The sequence below is a fragment of the Mytilus edulis genome, chromosome 2 (assembly GCF_963676685.1).
Source record: "Mytilus edulis chromosome 2, xbMytEdul2.2, whole genome shotgun sequence".
Taxonomy (NCBI): domain Eukaryota; kingdom Metazoa; phylum Mollusca; class Bivalvia; order Mytilida; family Mytilidae; genus Mytilus; species Mytilus edulis.
Genome location: NC_092345.1, coordinates 86,234,884 through 86,258,668, shown reverse-complemented (window position 1 = coordinate 86,258,668; position 23,785 = coordinate 86,234,884). Strand labels below are relative to the sequence as shown.

Genomic DNA, 23,785 nt, shown 5'->3' with positions numbered 1-23,785 from the left:
AGACTGAATAAGAAAATGAATTAAATTTATTCTATAAATGTTCTTCCTTAAGAATATAAATAATATAAAAAGTACATTCGTGATTGACATTATCCTGAAATAGACGTTACAGTCGTAATGGCATTACTTCAGATTTTGTCGGATAAAAATAACTTACTGATTGGCCGTTAGAGATACGAGAGATAATTCTTTATAAATGATTTTGTTACAATCTATTTGTAGAGATATTTTATTTTTATAAGCTTTTTTAATGAATATCTTTTTTCTGTAGTTATATGGTTTGTTTTATTATTACGAGTTTTTGAAGTGGAACAGAAATAGATAATTTATAGATAGATATATTTAGAAGCCCTTGAAATATTAGTAGTAAAATAGATAATATCCTACTCTCTAAGCAATGTTTTATAATTATATGACATTTCTTAGGAATTTGATATTCAGTTAACTATTGTCTGTTTTTAGAAATTGTTTGATTTGATGTTTATTAGGTTTTTGTTTAGTCTTGAACAGATTTTTGTTTATACCTTTCTCATTGCTGTAAATAAGATTTTTTTTGTTGCTATTTACTTGAACCTTGTTCTGTTTTGAAATGTTTTCTGCATTGTTGTGATAATGCCTTTTTAGATTGGAATCTGTTTAGATGTTTGTTTTTTTCGTGTGTTTAATGCATATTGCAGGGGTTAATAGTGTATTGTTCTGTGTGGCCATCCATCTGTCTGTTCATTCCACTACAAGTTTATTTTTCTGTAAAGTACCATATTAAAGGGAGTTAAATGTCACCACTGAATACATCAAGTTATGAACTGTTCAAAATTAAATGTCCAATGGATTTTGGATTCTTGATTTCATTAATTATTGATGCAAGTCATATTTTCTGCACCCATCAAATTTGCCCTCATTTTCCAGTGGGAGCTCAATTTACAGGCCCTTAGTTTTGGTTGTTCTACTTTACAAAACCTACTTATTTTGTTATTTGTTAATTTGGTCTCTTCGTGGATATGCATGAAATATTCAGCACTTAATGTGAAGCAAGCACCAATCACATTGAAGATATGACCTTTTTATAAATTAGATGCAATAGGATGCAACTTCAGTTTCATTCTGCATGGCGAGGTTGTTTGTCATTGTCATGTATTTAAAAGTTATATCTACTGTTTAGTCTCAAAACAAAACAGAATTAGCCTCGAAACAAAAGTGATTCCGCATTATAATTTTCCAGGATTGAAATTTTGAATACCATTTCTATATCATAATTTTTGTTTCATCTGTGACAAAAAAAGATAATGCATAAGCTTCATTGATAGATACTTTTTGCTGCTATATACTTCTGACCTCTGCTATGTTCCTATTTGTAGGTGCTGTGGCCTCCTCTGAAGTCAAACTACGGTTGCAAGAATTTGTTTTAACAAAGAAACATAGAGAAGCTGCAGCCAGAAATTCTCCTCCATTCCATAATTGGTTTGTATAATATATATTTCTTCTTGCTTCCAGATTATACGGTCAAACTATGAAGCAGCTATATATGACACAAGAGTTGTTTACAAAATAAAACTTCTGTGAAATAGTAATTGAATGGTGATGAATTTAGCTATTCTTAATATTTCGAGAATAAAAAATAATATTTTATATTATTTCATAAAGCAAAATTAGAAAAGTTGGATACTTTGAAGTCTTTATAAAAAGAAGATGTGGTATGATTGCCAATGAGACAAATGACACAGAAATTAACAATAGAAATTAACAATGTGATTGTCCATGTTTTTTTTTATTAGTCAATAGGTAATAGGTAAGCTTATTGTGTCTATGTTTTCTTTTAGTTTAAACATATTTATTTAGAGTGGATTGGGAAACAAGTTTTTCAACTTATATTAATTCCTTTCCACTTTGAGGGTGTGAGTGCTGCCTTGTAGCGGCATTAGCCTGCTCTTTTTCGAAATCTACAAGGGTGTCTTATGTTTTCTTTGTGAGTTGAACATAGCCAGGTGACCTTGACCTCATGTTGATTGACTGATAAGTGTCTGTGATACAATCAGAATAGAAGTGTTGTATGTTCTAGATCTAGTATCTGTTGTTTGTTAGTCTACTGTAAGGTCATTTGCTGAGCCTGGTACTGGAAATCACACTTTCAGTGTATTTTTAGCCGTAATATATTTCTTATGTTTTTTTTAATATATACTATATAATATAGTTATTAAATCTTGTTTTACTTTTAATCAATTTTCCTATTTCTAGATTGAAAATACTATATTAATCTGCAAGCAAATTATATATATGAAATGTATATGAATTAAACAAATGTGTCTTAAATAGGATAAAGTTATAATAGGCTTATATTTAGTCATTTCATTTTAAGGAGATTTGAATGATAACTGTATTTAAATATTTACACAAATTAAAGATATGTACTTCTAATTCAAATAAAATATATTTGACAAATTCATTAAGACAATTTTCCTATAAATATATATAAAGACATGTATACGCAATAAATTGCATATTAACATATTAAAGTGTTTAATTTCTATTCAAACATGAAGTTTTTAGGCAACACCTATAATATTCCCACCCTGGAGCAAATAAAACCGTCTTGGCTTTAATGAAAATTATTCCGACATCTTATTAAAAAGTAACTAATTCTGTCCAATATTTTTTTCTGATGAAGAATCTGAAAATAATTGTGGCTTACATAAAAGATATAGAAAAATATAATATTCTGTTCATAGATTAAATAGTTACAATGTTTATGGATGTTTAAACATTTAAAATTACTGTACAGTTCAGATAATGGTTTAATAAGTTCAACATATAGGCCACAGGGAGAACATACCACCAGGAGAACAATAAAGTTTTCAGATGCCATTGAAAAGTACTCTTTTCACAAAAAATCTTACTAATAAAATTAATCACAAGTTATACTGAAATGTGTATGACTTGTAAATATTTTTACTCTTAATATTTTTTGTGAAGAGAGACACTGTATTAGATATGGCATGACTATCAAGTCTGAACTTCATAGAGAAACTGACAAAGAGGAATTATGACTCCAATTATATTCTTTATTATTTCAGGGTTGAACAGAATTCACCACCACAGTCTGGCTTATCACCCCCTTTTGGTCCTCATCTTCTTGGGAAATATGACAGAGACGATTTCCCATTACGTAAAACAGGTAGGTTCAATACTATGTTTATGGCATCATGTGGATTTCATTATGTTCTGTAGATGTTTATTTATTTATTTTTATACATGCCCACATTTTAACTTTATACATCTGATGAAACAAACAAAAAAGTTATCCATATCTTTGACATATATAACATGAAGAGAAAATGGGGGCATATCAAACTACCATTGGATTTTGAACAAATAATTATTTTGCTTTGTACAAATTTGTGAGACCAGTTGCATAAATGTTAGGTGATAAGATGAATTGTTTCATAACAGCAAGGAGGACTTGATTAAATTTTCCTGACTAGTACATGTATAATACAACAATCCTGAATTTTATACACCAGTAAACCAGAGAACTTGTATAGCTTTTCCTAATAAGTACTCAATCAAATAAAACAGCAATCTTGAACTTAATACACCAGTACACCAGAGAACTTGTATAGCAATTCCTAATAAGTACTCAATCAAATAAAGCAACAATCTTGAACTTTATACACCAGTACATCAGAGAACTTGTATAGCAATTCCTAATAAGTACTCAATCAAATAAAGCAACAATCTTGAACTTAATACACCAGTACACCAGAGAACTTGTATAGCAATTCCTAATAAGTACTCAATCAAATAAAGCAACAATCTTGAACTTTATACACCAGTACACCAGAGAACTTGTATAGCAATTCCTAATAAGTACTCAATCAAATAAAACAACAATCTTGAACTTAATACACCAGTACACCAGAGAACTTGTATAGCAATTCCTAATAAGTACTCAATCAAATAAAGCAACAATCTTGAACTTTATACACTAGTACAATTATTTTTTTTAAATGTTCACTAACTAATAGTATCTAACATCTGTCAGTTTCTTCATATTTTTTTTTTTTATTGTAAATACCTGATTTCTGTAACAGCTGTAAATTTCATGGTCACATATTAGACATATATTTTTTTTTAACAAATGGGTTCAGTGTAAAAAGTGAATTATCCTGAAAAATGGAAGGGAAATCAAATGATCTATGACATAATTTATAAAATGAAAATAAAGTATGATTACCAATGAATCAACTATCCATGAAATGAAGTGGATGTAAGAAATATAGGCCTTAAACAATGAGAAAAATCTATACTGTGTAGTCCACTATCAAATACCCAACATGAAAAATATAAAACAGCAGGGTTAAACTTGTTTGTAGGCACTCAATCCTCCCCTTAACCTGTGATGGTGGTGTTACAGCACAACAAACTATAAAAAACAGTTGAATAGGGCTTACAAATCCAAATCAGTCCATTTTCCCCACCAAATTAACATTCAAAACAAGGTTTTGTTGTGCAGATCGCCTTCATGTTGTCTGTAACATAGTGAACTAGTAAGTAAAAAATCCCTCTGAACATGTAGGTCTAGTACAAAGGAGAGTTCACATTAACATGCTCTTGTTCTCAATATGCATTTAATTGGCCATTAGTTATGAAACAGCCTTGCATCATAATCATCATCATGAAATAACTTAATAGGATTGAAACAATTAGAATTGAAGGTTATAACCAAGGCCCCTTACAAATTATCACATCCAATATAAGATGATATTTTTTGCCTTTTCCCCTTTTTCAGTAAATCCTTCCCTCGAATGATTTCAATATTTCTTTAAAAAAACAATGTTACATTAGATTTTGATAATCAATCTTTCAAAGCAAGGAGCCAAAGGATTTTTTTTGTGTCTTTAAGATGTTTTAATGTGGGTCATTATGAAAAGTATATGTTATGAGTAACAATTGTAATTAACCAGTACACTAACATGTTTGTGTTAAATTATGTTTTGCATGATGTTCCTGTCATGACAGAATTAGTAATGAATACTTCTATTTATAAATTAACATATTCACGGTGCTGAAATTATGGATGTGAATGAATGTTTTTTTTTAATGAGCCAAACACACTTATTTTTGTACCAAATGTTCAAACATACATTTTAACTGACACTTTGAATTTTTTTTTTTTTTTTCATGACCTTGCAATATATTTTTTAAAAACTTCTACAGTAGATAGAATCAGTATAAGTCCTGGTATATTATTAATGTTCTGTACAACACAGTTGACACGACATCTGTGACATGCTAGAATTAGTCTTGTTTATGTTTTATGTTGCCATGAATGCAAAGGCAGTAGGAATTGTATTGAAAGTTTTGCATGCTTCTCATTGTGGGTTTTTATTTGAAATTTTTGAGAATCTCTTTCTTTAGATTGATTTTTGTATGTGTTTAAAAAATATATAAATAATTAGACTTGCTACTAATTGTCATGAATAATTAATCTGTTGATACATTTTCTTAAACATAAATCATTTTCAAAACACAAAATATTGCAGCAGCTCAAGCACTTTTGATTAATTAAAAATATAGTAGACTGATTTATAAGGAAAAAGTAATAAAATATGATTTATAATAGATTCTATTTTGTTATGTAGCAAGATAACAGTGACCTGATTTGGTTTTTGATTTCCTATCAGAAAGTTAAAATGGTTATTTCCTTTTGTTAAAACAGCGGGAGCATGAAGGTTTACTCTTGTCCATCTGTACATAGGTCCCGAAATTGTTTTCTGTACTCTAACTTTAGTTTGCCATAACGGAATGTTATGAATCTTATACACAACACTTAATACCACCAAACATAAATCAAGGTCAAACTTGAGTGACCTCATTCTTGAGTTAACCCATTACTGTTTCTTGTACTCAAACACATTGGCAATCTCTTAATGGCAACATGCTGGCACAAATGTCATTTAGTTTCAAAGAAAAAAAAACAACGTCAAAGCATGGGCATCTGAGTCCCATGGACACATACCTTTATTTTAATTTTAATTCTGTTATTTGTTATTTCATTTTATGTATATATTAAAGCCTTTCCTTATATATTTAGAAAGTTTTACAACCTGTAGTTTGAAAACAAACTTGATTACTTCTACTTTATAAAGTATTTTTGGAAAAAGCATGACATAAGATATTTAGCAACTGTCAGAGAATGAATGAGTTCTAAATGTGTTTGTTTATATTTTCATCCATCTTATTAAGGAAACATTGGGGATGTTTTAGTTTTTGTTTCCTTTTCCATGTTTAGTTATTTTTGTTCACATTTTATGATTTATTTGATTTATAAGTCGGTATTACATCTAAAAATAGTAGATACTCATCATTAAACATGTCCTCTTGCTTTGTTTATTTCATGCAAAACTCTGATGGGGAAAAACTAAGGATAAAAAAGATTTCAAATAAATTAATTAATTTTCTTTTAGAAAGAAAGTGATGCTTTATAAAGAAAAACTAGGAGGATTAATTTTCATGGTAATACAAGTTTTAAAAATACAACAGTAGGCTTTCACAACCATTTAAAATTTCACTCCTTTGCATTTATAATTGCTTTAGCTGCCATGTTTTGTTTAGAATTGGCTTGTGATCACTTGTTGTTGTTTTCAGCCTCTGAACCAAACCTTAAGGTGCGGTCGGCCTTGAAGCAGAAATTGGAGAGTCAAAGGAGAATAACACACAGTCCAATTCTCCGACGCAAAGATAAAGCGAACTTCCTCAAACGCAAACCACTTTCGAGTAAGTATATAACAAGGAAATGATGCTAAGTCCTTGTAAGCTACAGGAAGTAAAAGTAGCTAATTGCTTCTTAGAAAACTGAATCAGATATTTTATTCTATAATACAGAGCCAGATCACAAGAAAGTTATCATATGTTCTTAGACATTATTACGATACATTTATGATTTATAAAATCTGATAGCTTTTACTATTTTACTAACAATGCAGTCTCAAAGCGCATAGGGATTAGGAAGTAGAAATATCTTTTCATTTCCTTGTAGAATTAAACACTACAGAAAGTATATATTGATGAAATACAAGAGTAGAGTAAAATCTAAATTATCAGCGTACAAGATCACAAAGTAAATTTTACTGCCAGGACATAATAGTAACTATGTTTGGACGCTGTTTGGTTTGTGGTCTTCTGCCTGGAACAGTTTGCATGGTTTGTGAACAACAAATGTTCTCAAGACATATAGTCTTAGTCAATAGAATGTTTTGTTGCATTATAGTATGGTTTTTCAATGATGTGTGTGGCATGACCTAACAAAAACTAACAAAGAGGCCATTTTCGGGGTATATCATAGAAAAAGAGATAAGTAGGTACAGATTTTTTACCAAAACAATTATAAATATTTGATCCAAATGTCCATTTATTCCAGGATTAAGTAAGCCATTTAGTAAATCTAGGACAACGTAATTATTCGTGGAGGTACTATTAAGTATTGAGGCCTTTGAACCAAGCAATTTGCAGAAATCTAAAAGTTGAATCTATTGCTATTATGATTATGAAATGAGGGTAGAATTTTATTTCACAAGATCTCTTCTGTTTAACAACCTCTTAAAAAGATATGATAATGATATAGTATACAACCCTTACTCCAAAATTATTATTTCACAGCGTTTATTTAATTATCTTTTTGCTGAAGAAATTTTATAATGGATGAAGCTTTTGCCTTATGTTAAATAAGCTTGAGTATTCCTCTAAACAATGTTTTTTAAGAGTAGAATCTGGAAGACATCCTTCAAGTCATGAATAAGTGGAATCATGATCAGATGTCGAAAGTTACAGTATAGAACCCCAATATACCCTCACTTTTGAGTAAGATGTAGGTTGGTTTTTTTAGAGGGGGGTACCACAACTTCAGTTCATGTATAGCATTCATGTCATCTGAAAAGAATATTTATTTCTTGTTGGACTATCTTTCTCAAATTGAAATTGACTTTTGACTAAATAGAAAATAAAAAGATAAATAAAAAAAGAAGCGAAAGATCACTGGAAGATGTTTTAAAAAAAGTTATTGATCATAAGTCATATCAAATGAGTATCATCAATTTCTACTGTTCTCTCTCTTTATTTATGGTTGGACATGAGATATTATGTCTTTGCTGAGAAGGTTTCATTTATCTGGGAATGTACAAAGTTGTCTTCTTAAAATCTTATAATAGATTCATCAAAACATATTTCTAATTATGCTGCAAATATCATATAATGTTATTTCTTTATTTCTTACAGTTGATTGCAGTAGTAATTCTGACTCTGGACCAAATTCTCCCCCAGCAGGACCCCATGCTCTCCCCAATGGTAGCCTGGCATCACTTCATTCAAAAGAGGTAAGAAATACAGGTTGTAAACTCTCCCAAATTGTAACTTAGCATCACTTCATTCAAAGAGGTAAGAAATACTGGGTGTATGCTCTCCACAATGGTACCCATCAATATGACAATCAGCTATGCATCACTACATTTAAAGAGGTAAGAAATACTGGGTGTATGGTCTCCACAATGGTACCCATCAATATGACAATCAGCTATGCATCACTTCATTCAAAGAGGTAAGAAATACTGGGTGTATGCTCTCCACAATGGTACCCATCAATATGACAATCAGCTATGCATCACTTCATTCAAAGAGGTAAGAAATACTGGGTGTATGGTCTCCACAATGGTACACATCAATATGACAATCAGCTATGCATCACTTCATTCAAAGAGGTAAGAAATACTGGGTGTATGCTCTCCACAATGGTACACATCAATATGACAATCAGCTATGCATCACAACATTTAAAGAGGTAAGAAATACTGGGTGTATGCTCTCCACAATGGTACCCATCAATATGACAATCAGCTATGCATCACTTCATTCAAAGAGGTAAGAAATACTGGGTGTATGCTCTCCACAATGGTACCCATCAATATGACAATCAGCTATGCATCACTTCATTCAAAGAGGTAAGAAATACTGGGTGTATGCTCTCCACAATGGTACCCATCAATATGACAATCAGCTATGCATCACTTCATTCAAAGAGGTAAGAAATACTGGGTGTATGCTCACCACAATGGTACCCATCAATATGACAATCAGCTATGCATCACTACATTTAAAGAGGTAAGAAATACTGGGTGTATGCTCTCCACAATGGTACCCATCAATATGACAATCAGCTATGCATCACTACATTTAAAGGAGGAAGGAAAGACAGGCTTCATGTTCTCCTCAATGGTAGCCATACCACTTCATTCAAAAAAGATAAGAAACTGTCTCCAAATGAACCTCATATTCTCCCTAATTATAGCTTTGCTTGACCACTCAGATAATACATGCCTCATTTAATATAAAAATAAGGAGATGTGCCTCATTATAAGAATAAGGAGATGTGGTTTGATTACCAGAAGACAACTATCCACCAAAGTTAAAATAGGCTACAATAAGACCTTCAACAATGGTGCAAAAATGCATGCTCTGACCAATGCATGGTAGCCATGCATCACTTCATTCAAAAAAGTAGGAAATAATTCTTGTCTTCTGAATATACATGCAAGATTAAAACCTCATAACTGCATTCAATACTTGACAATAATATGAGAATACACAGGAGATGAGCATATGATTTTCAGTCATTACAAGAAATGTTAACATGAAATTTTGTCCTTGAGTGAAAGTTGCAATCCATAGAACTAAGCACTTAAACACAAGTGGCGTTACTGTAGTATATGAAGTAATACAGTAAATGTTTGGGTTGAGTTTATCACTGTTTTCTTATGTTTGTTGATGTATTAGTGCCTATGTTCTTAAAATCTGTGACATTGACCTACTTAAAACAAGCAAGATTAAACCAGTAAAATCATTAGAATCAAGATATCATGATAACATCATAATTAGAATTGAGTTTCGTTATCAGGTGTGACGTTATTACATTTCTACTGTAATGATATAATATGATTTAATTTGACATTCTCATTTAGCTTTTTTAGCTTTTTGATTATGAGTTCAAGTTCATTTTTTTTTTACTAACATTTGAAATATTATTCAGATGCCATCTTGAAACCACCTTAGAGGAATGTGGCAGAGTTTCAAGGTTCCCTCTTTTAAACCACATGTTTTCTAAATTGACACGACAATAGAAATATGTGGTATGAGTGCCAATTAGACAACTCTTCATCCAAGTCACAATTTGTAAAAGTAAACCAATATAGGTCAAAGTACGTTCTTCAACACAGAGCCTTGGCTCACACCAAACAGCAAGCTATAAAGGGCCCCAAAAATGACAAGTGTAAAACCATTCAAACAGGAAAATCAACAGTCTAATCTATTTAAAAAACAAGAAATACTTAAGAACCTAATCAACAAGCGACAACCAATGAACATCAGGTTCCTTACTTAGGATGGGTGCAAACAAATGCAGAGGGTTTAAACGTTATAATAGGTACCAACCCTCACCCTTATCTGAAACAATTGTGTAACATTACAACATAGAAAGACACACCATAAAATATCAATTAAAAGGGATTAACTCAATCGAAAGACATATTAACACAAACAAGTGAACATACACTGAACAAATAAATTTGATCTATGACACAATGTAAATACAAAATCAATAAAATTACAAGACTGTTTACCCTTGGGTTGGGCTGAGTATCATGATTCATGGCAAGCCCCAAGCCCCTGGCCCCTCTCATATCAAAATTGATAAATAGTTGAAAACAGTTAATATTCCTCTCCACAGTAGCTGCAAGTAAATCTGTTTTTTGTCAGGTATCTAAACTTCGAAACAGGTGAAATAAAAGCTACCTATTGAAGATATTACAGTATTAAAAAGATACTTTAAGAACAGGAATTCTGCTGATAAAATTCCTAGCATATTAGTTTGGAATTGATACCTATTCTTGATATATGTCTCAGTATTAATGATAGTTATTTTTGGCTCTCTGATCTTGAAATAGATCTTTGTTTACCACATCAAATAAGCTACACCTTAAACAAACCTTTAGTTTCAACACATACAACTGAAAAGTAACATATTGCATTTATTTTCCACTGAAGCAGACTTTTACTAATTGAAGATCTAGATAATTTAAAATTAATTTATATTTTGTTTTTTCTTCTCCAAAATCTGTCAAAAGAATTATGTACATCTGCTTAAATCTATTATTATCTATTTTTATCTTCAAATATTTTTTTGACATTGTATAACAATTTATTTCAATAGACATGATCTATTTTAGACACTTGTTTCTGAAAATATTATCGACCTTGCTAAGTTAATTGATTATAAATATAGAAAAAAAATCTATTAGATAAGTGTCCAACATAGCAGAAATTCTCTCTAAGTGTTGAATATTAATTGAAATTTGAAAAAAAAATACCTAAACCTGTCGAAAAGTATAAAGCATATTGGTTACTAATCAGATCAAAGTTTTAGGTTAATAGTATTCTTAAAATTGTTTAGGACATTTGTTTTTGTTTATAAACATGTAGTGACAGACTGGACAGTTGACTGACCTCAATTATTGATTAGTTAAACAGTTTGTAGTAAACTCTCTTAGACACATGTCCATGAGGTGAAAATATAGAACAGAACAAAACAAAACGGTTTGATTTTCTTTATCCTAAAGTGATGCCTGTAAGTGGTAATTTATGAAATACTACTACTAATGGCATGACAGCATTTTCATAAATAATATATAATCAATTTGGAAAAGACTTCTTCATTTTTCTAGGTGTCAAAATCTGATGTTTTATTTCTTATTATCCATAAGAGGTCCTTCCACATATGTTAATCTTTAGAAATTAAATAATATAAAACATTTACAGTGATCACATGACTGATATTTTTGATAATAACTTGAAATTTTATAGTGTATTTTATTAATGTGTTAAAAGTAACCTATATTGAGCCTCTGTAAGTGAAGGTGATTACATACAACTTAGAACATCCTTCTTTAAAGCCTTGATTAGAAGAAGGATTCTTACTGAAAATAGATCTTTAATATAAGCTAAGAGAAATGGATGGATCAATGTAGAAATAGTCTGCTTACATCTAAATCAGGAAATATTGTTTCAGATTTTTATTTTTATTTGTAATCTTGTTGTCAACTTTGTTTTTGAAGTCCTAAATAGAGAACAGTATATTGATTTAGAAGGTTGCTATAATATTAACAGATCTAAATTTAGACCAAAGACAATGGATTTTTGTCAATAATAAAATGTTATAAAGGTCATTGTCATTCTGCACTGTGTTGTTAGGTGTGAACCTGTATTCATGAAATTTTAAAACATAATTCTTGACACAAGACCATGGTTGGTATGATATAGTTTGACTATTTGACCCTTCCCATTTCTGATCAAGCTGGATATTTTCAACAGGTTTTTTTGTAGCAATTCATACCATGATAAAGTATAAAGGAGTTCAGAAGGGGGGCAACCCTAACTTTTGGAAGTTATTTTTTGTTTGCCTGGGATAAGTTGACCTCATTTTCATGGTCCAATGACTTAAAGAAAACTTTTTTTTTGTGATGTGAATTTTACGATTATTATAAGTGATGTGATAACTATAGTTGGTATATTTGATCCATCCACGATTTACATGTTTGACAGACAGGGTTTATCAGACCTAGACCTCACATTCCATGGATCAGTGATTAAGATTAAAGTTACATGAGCCTCTTTTTCAGATACTGTACCCAGGAGGTCAATGATATTTGGTGTATGGAATGAATGTATAGTGTACATGTCTGTATAACTGACCTTATTTTCATGGTACAAAAGTCAGTGTATTGTTTTTCATGGTTAAAAACTGTTTCTCAGATACTATAAGGAAAGGACCACTATATTTGGTGTATAGAACGATTGTAAGGTGTGCATGTGTCTGTCTTACAGGGTTTATTTGACCATAAGGTTCGAGACCACAATTATTTCGTAGTGCATTTCTTTTAGAACATAAATGAAAATTTAAAAAAATGCCACCTGCACTTTCTCAATGAAATTTTTACATTGTGTTGTGCTACTTTTGGGACAAATTATATCAAAATTATAGAAAACTTCAAAATATGGACAATTTTATGTTTAGGGCGTCTTGAAATCTTTTGACAGCTTCCAAAGTGCTAATTTTTAACCTTTTTCAGCTGGACCAAATCACTACTTTCCTTTAAAATTCTGGACCCAATTTTTTTACAGTGTAATTTCAAAGCCCCCCCCCCCCCTTACTTGCATTTTTAGGCATTTAACATGGAGAAATAAATTTGAAAGGGGTATAAAAATTAATGGCAAGTAACCCACTGTCAACACTAGGGACTATATTGGTGGACAACGAAAATCAAGGGACAACAATTGTGGTCTCGGACATAATAACTCCATTTACATGAATTGTTGATAATGTTACTTTTATACTTGATGCATAACCTTTTTGATTGTCGGGTAAAAAAAGACCTCAACCATGATTAGTATAATAAATAGGATAGACATTTCAACCTGTGCACTCTTGTTGCCACCTAAAATTCGCAGATTTTCATTTTCTACTCACTGAAATGTTATGGAATTCAAACTATAATATGTTGATGAACTCTTTAACGTCAACATTCTTCAATTCATGTCTTCAGAAAAAAAATGACAAGTTTTTATAAGCACTTATTTCTAAGTTCATCAATATATAATAAGGTTATTTTTACATAGTTTGTTATTCAAGTGTAAAAGTAGGTAAATCCCATTACAATTTAATGTTAGTTCACAAAAGTAATGCTGTTTTGAAAAATTAATGAATAGAAAAAAAAACTCAAGGTTATATTTTGTATCAGGAGAATATCTTGGCTATTCTTGGATGACATTAACAATAATGTTCATATAAAAGTATCAACTACATCAGATTTGTAAAAGATTAAGATAGAGCAAATTCAAATCCATAGCAATGAATATTTAACAAAATACAAATATCAGTAAACATCATCCTGGATTGTTGTCTCATTGACAATCACATCACACCTTCATATTGTTATCAGTTCATATATACATGTATATATTTGCACTGGAATTTGTCAGTTGTATTGGAATGGTAAAATGATATGTATTATTATTATACTAGTTACATATATTGTTAACAAAGGTATGTTAGGGCTATTGATAGAAAACCTTTGAACTACAGATAAAAGAAATTTTGCCAAGGTTTAAAATAGTTATGTAAGACATGGTTTATATAATCAATAGTTTCTGATGTCAGAATCAATAATCTTACATGAAACTGTGTTATTACATGGTATGGACTCAACATCAGAGGAGCCTTTAATAAAAATATATGTTACTCTGTCAAAATAAAGTAGTGAAAATGAAATGATGAAGATTTTGTATGATTGTATGAAGCATAGATGCATACATATATGAAGGAGTTAACTTTAATAAGCCAAATGATCATTTTAATTTAAAGGTAACAGATTAAATTTAGGTATTAGTGCACAGACAATACATCGTTCTTATGTTGATGTTACTTACATTAAATATAATAAGTTAATGCTATGTTTGTACTGGTTGTAACTAATGCTGTGTTTGTACTGGTTGTAACTAACCTTATTTTTGGCAATTTACTAGACAATGTTAAAAATCTTTCTGATCCCAGGAGGATTGCCAAACATCATGTTCTTAAATGATTTAAGTTTATAATATGATAGATAAATTATCAAATAAATATATACTTCAAAAAAGATGTAGATTACACGCAAATAGCCATTGGAATGCTTCTCTGATAGATACTTGAGAAGGAGTTTTGGACATTATTAGAAATTTATATAAGTTAAGTCCATCTCTGAAGACAAAACTGGTTCCCATTCAACATCTCAGTAAAGATATAAACTGTGACCAAAACAATTTTAAATTAAGAATCTTTTGAAGATCACACCAAAGTTATGTCCTTTGATATTGTGGGAAATTCCCAGTTTTTAATTTAAAATTGATTATTTCTGTTTTCTGAAGCAAATACTTTAAACAGAAAACTAATTAACAATATTAAACCTCATCAAAGATGCTTCCAGCCAATTATACAAACAGAAAGTACATAACCTGTTTATATAGATTTTTGCTATACTGCATAGATAGGCAGAATATTCTACAATGCCCATTCTGTACAAAATTTCAATGGAGAAAGAAACCCCATTAATAGAAAGATATGTCTTGCTTTAAACTATTAATTAAAAAATATTGACATATATTCCCCATAAAAAAGCATTATTCCTGTTCACTTGACTTAACACGCTCTATTCCTGTTCACTTGGCTTAACAAGCTCTATTCCTGTTTACTTGACTTAACAAGCTCTATTCCTGTTAACTTAACTTAACAGGCTCTATTCCTGTTTACTTGACTTAACAACCCTATTTTTGTTAACTTAACTTAACAGGCTCTATTCCTGTTTACTTGACTTAACAAGCACTAATTCTGTTTATTTGACTAAACAAGCTCTAATTCTGTTTACTTGACTTAACAGGCTCTATTCCTGTTTACTTGACTTAACAAGCTTTACTTGACTTAACAAGCACTAATTATGTTTACTTGACTTAACAAGCTCTAATTCTGTTTTCTTGACTTGATAAGCTCTATACCTGTTTATTTGACTTTATAAGCTCTATTCCTATTAATTTGACTTGATAAGCTCTATTCCTATTAATTTGACTTGATAAGCTCTATTCCTATTAATTTGACTTGATAAGCTTTATACCTGTTTATTTGACTTAATAAGCTCTATACTGGTTTACTTGACTTACTTAATAAGCCCTATACCTGTTAACTCATCTTTCATATAAACAAGTAAACTAATTAAACTGATTAAACCCATTAGTCCATGTCAGTTACAGTTCTTTAACCAGCTGCTTTGATATGCTCATGCAACTCTAATGTAAATTTTTATAAAAGTTGGTGAAACAAATTTAAAATAGGGAAGGAGTTTACAAGTATTTGATGGAAACGTAACACGATTAAAATGAAGATTGACTCTTATTAAAGTGCAGATTTTATGTATAAAGCTTTCGAACATGTGGCTAATGATTATCAATTTTTAAATTTATCAACAGATCTTTGAACTTTGAGAAGAATTCTATTAAAACTATCTTTCAGCACTGACGTAAGAGTTTGCATTTTTTCTCACCAAAGATAAGGTTTTAAAATCAAAATACAAATATCTCCCCTTTAAACAGCCAGACTCTAGTTTTGTTGTATTTTATATAATTTCACATCTAATTCGATTAGAAAATAACTTTTTATCCTGAAATTTAAGGAAAAAATGTTATGTACCTACTGAAATAGATGGCTAGTGATTAATATGTCTGTCTCTCCTGTAAGATAATAAATTGAAAGGAACCACATTTTAACACTCAATAAATTTCTGATATAGATTGCTGTCCTTTAATTGAAAATCTTTATGGTAAACGTAATTACTTATTGTTAGATTTTAAAAAGGTGTGTACAGTAATATCAGTAGTGAAGACAAAAACCCAATGTACTAAAAACAAAAGAGAATCAGTGTAACCAATTTGATGGAGAAAATTAAGTAAATCAATATTTAATTACATTTGTTACTATATATAGATTCAGGAGATTGTGTGGATGGTACATTGAATTTTTATGAGAATAACGTGACAATGTTATTGATTCTATAAAGATCAAATGATAAGATGAAAACAATACTACCCGATCAGCTTCAATTTATCACTAAAACATTTCTATTTTTAAAATTTGTGGAGGTAATTGGTCGTGAAGGAAGAATTATTGATGATCGCTGCAGGAGGTCAAAGTCGTGACAATTCTTTCTGCTAATTAGTCATCTCCTGCTGAGACCGTTTTCCCTTTTTATGGAATTTTTCCTAAAGTTGTTTCACAAATTGTTATAGTTACAACAGTGGCGATAAAATTAATTAAAACTTTTAATGTTTGTTGCTGAAAGCAATCCACAAATTGTGTAACTAATGCAACTCTCAGGATATGAACAGGGAGGGTCTTAACTTATCAAATATTTTTGCAACTTGCACAAAAGTCAAGACCCTCCCCGTTCACACCTTGACTTGTGCAAGTTGCAAAAATATTTGATAAGTTTAGACCCTCCCTGTTCAAAAACTTGCACAAAAGTCAAGGTGTGAACGGGGAGGGTCTTGACTTACCAAATATTTTGCAACTAATGCAATATTCAGAGTGAGAACAGAGAGGGCTTGACCTTCCACATATTTTGAAACTTATGCAATAGTAAGGATGTTTACAGGGAGGGTCTAGACTTATCAGATGCATAAATCAAGCAGTGGCTATCTATCACGAAGCATATTTTTGCATTTTACAATTAGACATATCATTATATAGCCATCATTGGAATGATTAAAAGTGGCTTTGTTCATGTGTTTAGTTACTTTAGTAGTCCTTAAAGCTTAGTATAAATATGTAGATTTAGACGTACAGTGATAATGATCCTAAATGTAATACAGTATATCTTAATACAGTATTTATTTTTTTCTGTTTCAGGACTCTCATAGTTACCAGATGGCATCATTATATAGATCTGTTGGTTACCATGGTAATGATCTCCACCTGTCACCATCCTTGCCAAACATTTCATTAGGTCGTCCACCATCATCATCAGTAAGTTACCGCGGATACTGAAAATGCCATTAAAAGTAACTAGGGGAAACATATATATGTAAAACATAATATGGCAGTTGTTAGATATCTCAAATCTATGTTTTAACCTTTAAGGTCTCTTTGGCATGTACATTGTTTATGGAAGAAGAAAAACAAAAAATGACAGTGTATCCAGATTTGTCAATGTCCATCAAACTGACTTCTGTCTTCAGTAGTTCAAACAATTTTATTGCATATAATTTTGCAATGCCTTTATTTCATGCTTATGACCTTAAAAAACCGAGTTCGTACGTTCAGTGGTAAATTTTTAAATTTGTTTTATTCAACACACCATCTTGAATATTCTTGGGGAAATGATTTGCCATATCTGCAAATAAATAGATCATTTAAAAAAAGTACCCAAAATTTTTGATAGAATTTGTACACTGTACATGTTTCAAGTTATAGCAGAAATGTGTTCCTAAATAATATTTGTTTGGGGGACAAGCAACCATTTTATTTTATAAAAAATCTAATACAATTTCTACATGTATATCATCTGGATAGGAAGTTCAAAATGTTTCAAAAAGAGAATGAATTGATTAATATCATACAGTATCTATATGCTTTACTTTTACATGCAGTAGTATTGAATTGTATATTATCGATCAGGTTTTAATAGTACAATGCTGCACATAATATCATACAAACTATTTAAATTACTAATGAGACAATTGCAGTTGATTTTATCATGTGTTAATTACACCTTTATTGTGTTATTATGTCATCCATTGCACAGTGCTTAAATATTTCATTTTTGTTTTCTTTTTAGGGTACAAATAACTCATCACCACCACATTCAGAAAGTGAACTACGGGCATTAGAAGCAGGCAGGATGAACATGCCCCACCCCCACCAAGCAGGCGTACCATACTATCCTTCTGTACCAGGTAGAATATTAGAAGTTATTTAAATATATCACTGCTCGTAAAGAGGAAGGTTATACCTCATGACTTTCTGTCCTTTTGACACCTGTCTGTCTGCAGCATTTCTGTCACAATTTTTTAAGGCAAAAAACAGCTTCTTGATACATATGGCACCATGCCTTATTTAGTTATTCAATGACACATTTTGAATTACTATGATATTGTACTTCTTGTTTACCAAAAAATGTATCTTTAAATATCAGACACATATATATTTAAAATTTGTGTTACAGTAAGTAAGTTATTTTTATTGAAATAAAGTCCAGTCATTGAACTTTCATCAAATGAACATATACATACATGTTGAACGAAATTATGTTACATGTTTTTCAGTAATTACATTGATATATGCATCAGCATTTATTTAGATTATGTCATACCATGTGGCACATATGAGTTCATTCAATGTTTTACTTCCTGTTGGCTAAAGTACTTGTATCTGTAAATTTCATTAATGTACATATGAAATTTTTGTACCATTTTTGCCATAACTCTTGAGTGGAGGTAAAAAATGTGAGCAGCTGAATTGTTGCCTTATGAACATGCTAAAAATCATCTTTTTAAATGTGATATTCATATGAAAGTGTTGCCATCCTAAATATACATTTATTATTTGCCTATGGAGATTTCATGTTATCATTGTATCATTTTATCCATTTTGTATTGAATGCTCCATACTATTTTACATAGGTATGGAAGGAGAATTACCACCACATCATCCAGCATACATATCTACACAAATGAAATTAATGGAAGAATCCAGGAGTCAAGGAAAATTGATGTCACATGTTAGTCCCTACAACAACATGCCCCCAGCAAACACAGCAAGTCCATCAACAGCAGAAACCCACCCATCAAGAATTAGGTATTTATTGTGTAGAACTATACCTACTGTACTGTCAAAGCTATTTATATCTGAGTAACATATGGTCATTCTGTGGAACCAGCTTGGACAAGTCAAGTGTCAAAACCAAACGTTTTTTTCAGTGAATGATTAGTATGGATTTGTCCTCAACTTAAACATTCATTGAGATGTCCAACCTTGTCTTCAATCAATTGACAGTCTCCTGCATACATTTGTCTTTTAGCATGGGAGGAAAAAAATCCCTTGTTCTTATCTTCAGTTCTCTCCCCTTAAGTTTTCAATCTTCTTCTGTAATGAAATACTATTGGTAAAAGTACATACAATTAATGTAAATTTAGAAAACTTCTGAATTGAAATGTAAAAGTCATCAGTTTGAGGTGCCATCTGTTTTCATTAGCAAATTGTTTTTGAATATCAACAAATGATGCGGTGAGTTTACAGCTTGTAATTCTACTATATAGACATATTAAATCCAAAAACTATTCCTTATGGTTGATAGTCTCAAGCTTAGTATTGCCAGATTCAGAAATAAATAATTAATCAATTCACAAAGTAACGAGAAAATAAATAGAATAATTACATTAAAAAAACTATACAGATGAAATTGGATGCAAGTAAAAAGTATTTCAAAACTGGTGTTTATCATTGAAATAAAATAAACCAAGCAATATTCAATTATTACTTATTAGGAATCCCATAGACCAACTCAGGTTGTTTCATATGAATTGGTTACAAAGGTTCATGTGAGGTCAATAGGCATAAATGATGTAATAGCATTAACATTGTGACATAGAAAATGTATAGGAAAATGCATGAATTTCAAAGCCGTATGTATTAACAAACATGATCTTTCCCTTTCTATAGACATAAACCATTAGGCAGAACTCAGTCTGCACCCCTGCCATTGGGACATCCATTTTTACAACAACAAAACTTGCTGTTACAACAGCAGCACTCACAACAAGTTAAACAACAAATACGACAAGCTGTCTTACATCGTGCTGGAATGGAGAATGTGGATGAAGAAACAGAAGCTAAGTTACAACAGGTATAACATGTAAACAAGTATTGTGTTAAAACAAGTAATGGTCTTGTAAATACTGTGGATTCATTATTATTCATGGGATATCAATTTTCATGGTTTTCTTAGGTACAGTTGTCAGAACCACAAATTTAGATGTTCAACAAATTACAAATTTTCGATCAGGTTGTATGCAGACTTTCAGAAAACCGTGAAATCACATATCAACAAAAAGGCAATTTTCCTGCAATCCACAAAAAATTGGTTCCCAAAAAAATAAATGAATCCATAGAATTGGTTGCAGATAATCACTGGTAACAAAAAAGATGTGCGATCACTGATTTCAAGCATAAAGGAACCAAAAAAGATGAACCAATATCTATAACTAATATAGCATTTTGAATGTTGATTAGGTGGCTAAATTTGACTATGATCGAACATTTAATTCCTAGAAATAAACCAAAACTTTGTTAAAATGTTTTGATTTAGAAGTTAATTTCTTTTTTAAAGATAAAAAAATTATTGAAAAATAATGCTAATCTGAATATACAAAGAAATTGACACACCATTCTGAAATAACCATCCTTTTTCATCACTGCCAATAAGATAGTTATAAGAATGCTCGTTTTAATCATTATTAGGAAATGAGAGAATCCAGAGAGCAAGATGCAGATGATGTAATTGTAGTAAAGGAAAGTCACATGGAAGAATCGTCAAGTGAGACGTTAAAACCACAGCAAACATTCCCAAACCATCCAAGGGAGGCTGTTAAACACCGTCGTCATCATCACCATCGACCATTAGCTAGGACACAGTCCAGTCCTCTGGTTACTTTCTCTAATCTACCACAACAGACACAGGAATCTGACCCAACCACAATTAGATATAGATATACTACAGGTAATTAATTTTTGTTTGATTAACATTGCCAAATTCAAACCACAACTAGATATAAATATGTTTCAGGTATTGGTAAACATTGTCACAACCAAACCACAATTAGATATAAATACAACTGTGGTAAATTATTGCTTCACTTTGCCACACAAAAAAAACCACAACTAAATATAGATATACTTCTGGTCAATTATTGGTTTACATTTCCACTTTTGAACCACAATTATTAAGGTCTTTCCTTTATCTATAAGGAAAGACCTTACTGTATTTCTTCTGATTATTATTATTCTTCTTGTTCCGCCAAACTTTGACAAAATTTCCCTCCGTAACCGTAAACCATGTCGCTTTCATGTTCACACTTTGTATCGGTGTCATGAATACCTATCCGAAACTCACCCTGTGAGTCGAAATATTTTGTCGGTTCGGAGTAATCCCTCCGAAACCCAAAAACCTTGTTATCGCTCCAACACCGTAACCGTAATAGGTAGAAAAAAAACAAAGGGTGAAATTTGTTCAGGACCAGACCCCGGTTCTTCGTTACGTTTGGATCGAAAAGATTCAACGACTCATTGGTAGGGTTATGCCCCTATGAAAATTAACCGGTGTCGGTTGACCACCAAAACTCAGAAACCGTAAGTCGTAGACACCTAGGATCTTCACCAATCATCATCAATTTATGTATCTTTGAAAAATACTTCAAGGTCAAATTTGTATGTTGACCTTGACCTTTAGCCTAACACCTTGTTATGGGATAATCTCAGAAACCATTATACTTACAGAAGTTTTAAATGGTGGAAAATGTTTGGGTCATTATGGCGCAACTTTGTTACATTTTGACCAAAGAGATTTGACCTTTTTTTAAGGGGCATAACCCCTGTTTTAGGTTTTTGAAAAGACAAAATCAGCTTTTACTATATAACCAAAGGTCCTAGACCCTTGGGGTCTTCAGTAATGGCATTGGGGACCAATGACCTTGACAAAGGTCAAAAGGTCAAAGGTCAAGGTCATGTCCCAGATAGCGAATTTAGTGTTTTTAACCTTATTTAAAGGATTTTTAGTGTGTTTTCGAGCTTTTTAAGGTTGACCTTGACCTTTTCAATACATTCTACGTCTCTTGGAACATGTATTTTACATTAAAAAAGGAAAGACCTCTCAATTGTTCTAGAACAATTGACAGTTTAATTATTATTATTATTATTCTTCCGCCAAACTTTGATGCAGTAAGCCTCCGTAACCGTAAGACGTGTCGCTTTCTTGTTCACACTTTGTATCGGTGTCATGAATATCTATCCAGAACTCACCCTATTAGTCGAAATATTTTGTCGGTTCGGAGTTATCCCTCCGAAACCAAAAAACCTTGTTATCGTTCCAACACCGTAACCGTAATAGGTAGAAAAAAAACAAAGGGTGAAATTTGTTCAGGACCAGACCCCGGTTCTTCGTTACATTTGGATCGAAAAGATTCAACGACTCATTGGTAGGGTTATGCCCCTATGAAAATTAACCGGTGTCGGTTGGCCACCAAAACTCAGAAACCGTAAGTCGTAGACACATAGGATCTTCACCAATCATCATCATTTCATGTATCTTTAAAAAATACCTCAAGGTCAAATTTGTATGTTGACCTTGACCTTTGACCTAACACCTTGTTATGGGATAATCTCAGAAACCATTATACTTACAGAAGTTTTAAATGGTGGAAAATGTTTGGGTCATTATGGCGCAACTTTGTTACATTTTGACCAAAGAGATTTGACCTTTCTATAAGGGGCATAACCCCTGTTTTAGGTTTTTGAAAAGACAAAATCAGCTTTTACTATATAACCAAAGGTCCTAGACCCTTGGGGTCTTCAGTAATGGCATTGGGGACCAATGACCTTGACAAAGGTCAAAAGGTCAAAGGTCAAGGTCATGTCCCATATAGCGAATTTGGTGTTTTTAACCTTATTTAAAGGTTTTTCAGTGTGTTTTAAAGCTTTTCAATACATTCTACGTCTATTTGAACATGTATTTTACATTTCAAAAGGAAAGACCTCTCAATTGTTCAAGAACAATTGACAGTTTAATTTTTTTTACATTGCCACTACCAAACCATAACTAGATATAATAGTAAAATATAACTCTGGTAAATTATTGCTTTACATTGCCACAATCAAACTACAAACTAAGCGTACATTTCTTGTTTTTGTTGTTGAATGAATTAGACATTTGGATGTTGATTAAGCCTTATCCATTTTAGGTTTAGCATATGATTCAATCATGCAGAAGCATCAATGCACATGTAATAACAATTCAAATCATCCAGAGAATGAAGGCCGTCTACACAGTATATGGTCTAGATTACATGAAACTGGACTGACATCTAGATGTGAGGTTGGTATTGATTGATCAAT

General features: G+C 31.3%; 1 protein-coding gene across 12 annotated transcripts in view; it reads left to right on the top strand.

Annotated features, from left to right (window-relative positions):
* LOC139513241 (histone deacetylase 4-like) overlaps positions 1 to 23,785 on the top strand; it is a 96,048-nt gene that overhangs the window by 54,865 nt on the left and 17,398 nt on the right. For 9 of the 12 annotated variants that reach the window (XM_071301560.1, XM_071301558.1, XM_071301568.1 and 6 more), the window contains 10 exons: positions 1,356 to 1,458; positions 3,069 to 3,169; positions 6,643 to 6,771; positions 8,269 to 8,366; positions 17,528 to 17,644; positions 18,456 to 18,573; positions 19,300 to 19,474; positions 20,339 to 20,522; positions 21,137 to 21,395; positions 23,632 to 23,765. In XM_071301560.1, coding sequence (XP_071157661.1) covers positions 1,356 to 1,458; positions 3,069 to 3,169; positions 6,643 to 6,771; positions 8,269 to 8,366; positions 17,528 to 17,644; positions 18,456 to 18,573; positions 19,300 to 19,474; positions 20,339 to 20,522; positions 21,137 to 21,395; positions 23,632 to 23,765 — 1,418 coding nt within the window. The remainder of the gene's footprint in view (positions 1 to 1,355; positions 1,459 to 3,068; positions 3,170 to 6,642; positions 6,772 to 8,268; positions 8,367 to 17,527; positions 17,645 to 18,455; positions 18,574 to 19,299; positions 19,475 to 20,338; positions 20,523 to 21,136; positions 21,396 to 23,631; positions 23,766 to 23,785) is intronic. The other 3 variants (XM_071301569.1, XM_071301567.1, XM_071301570.1) reach the window with 1 other exon arrangement.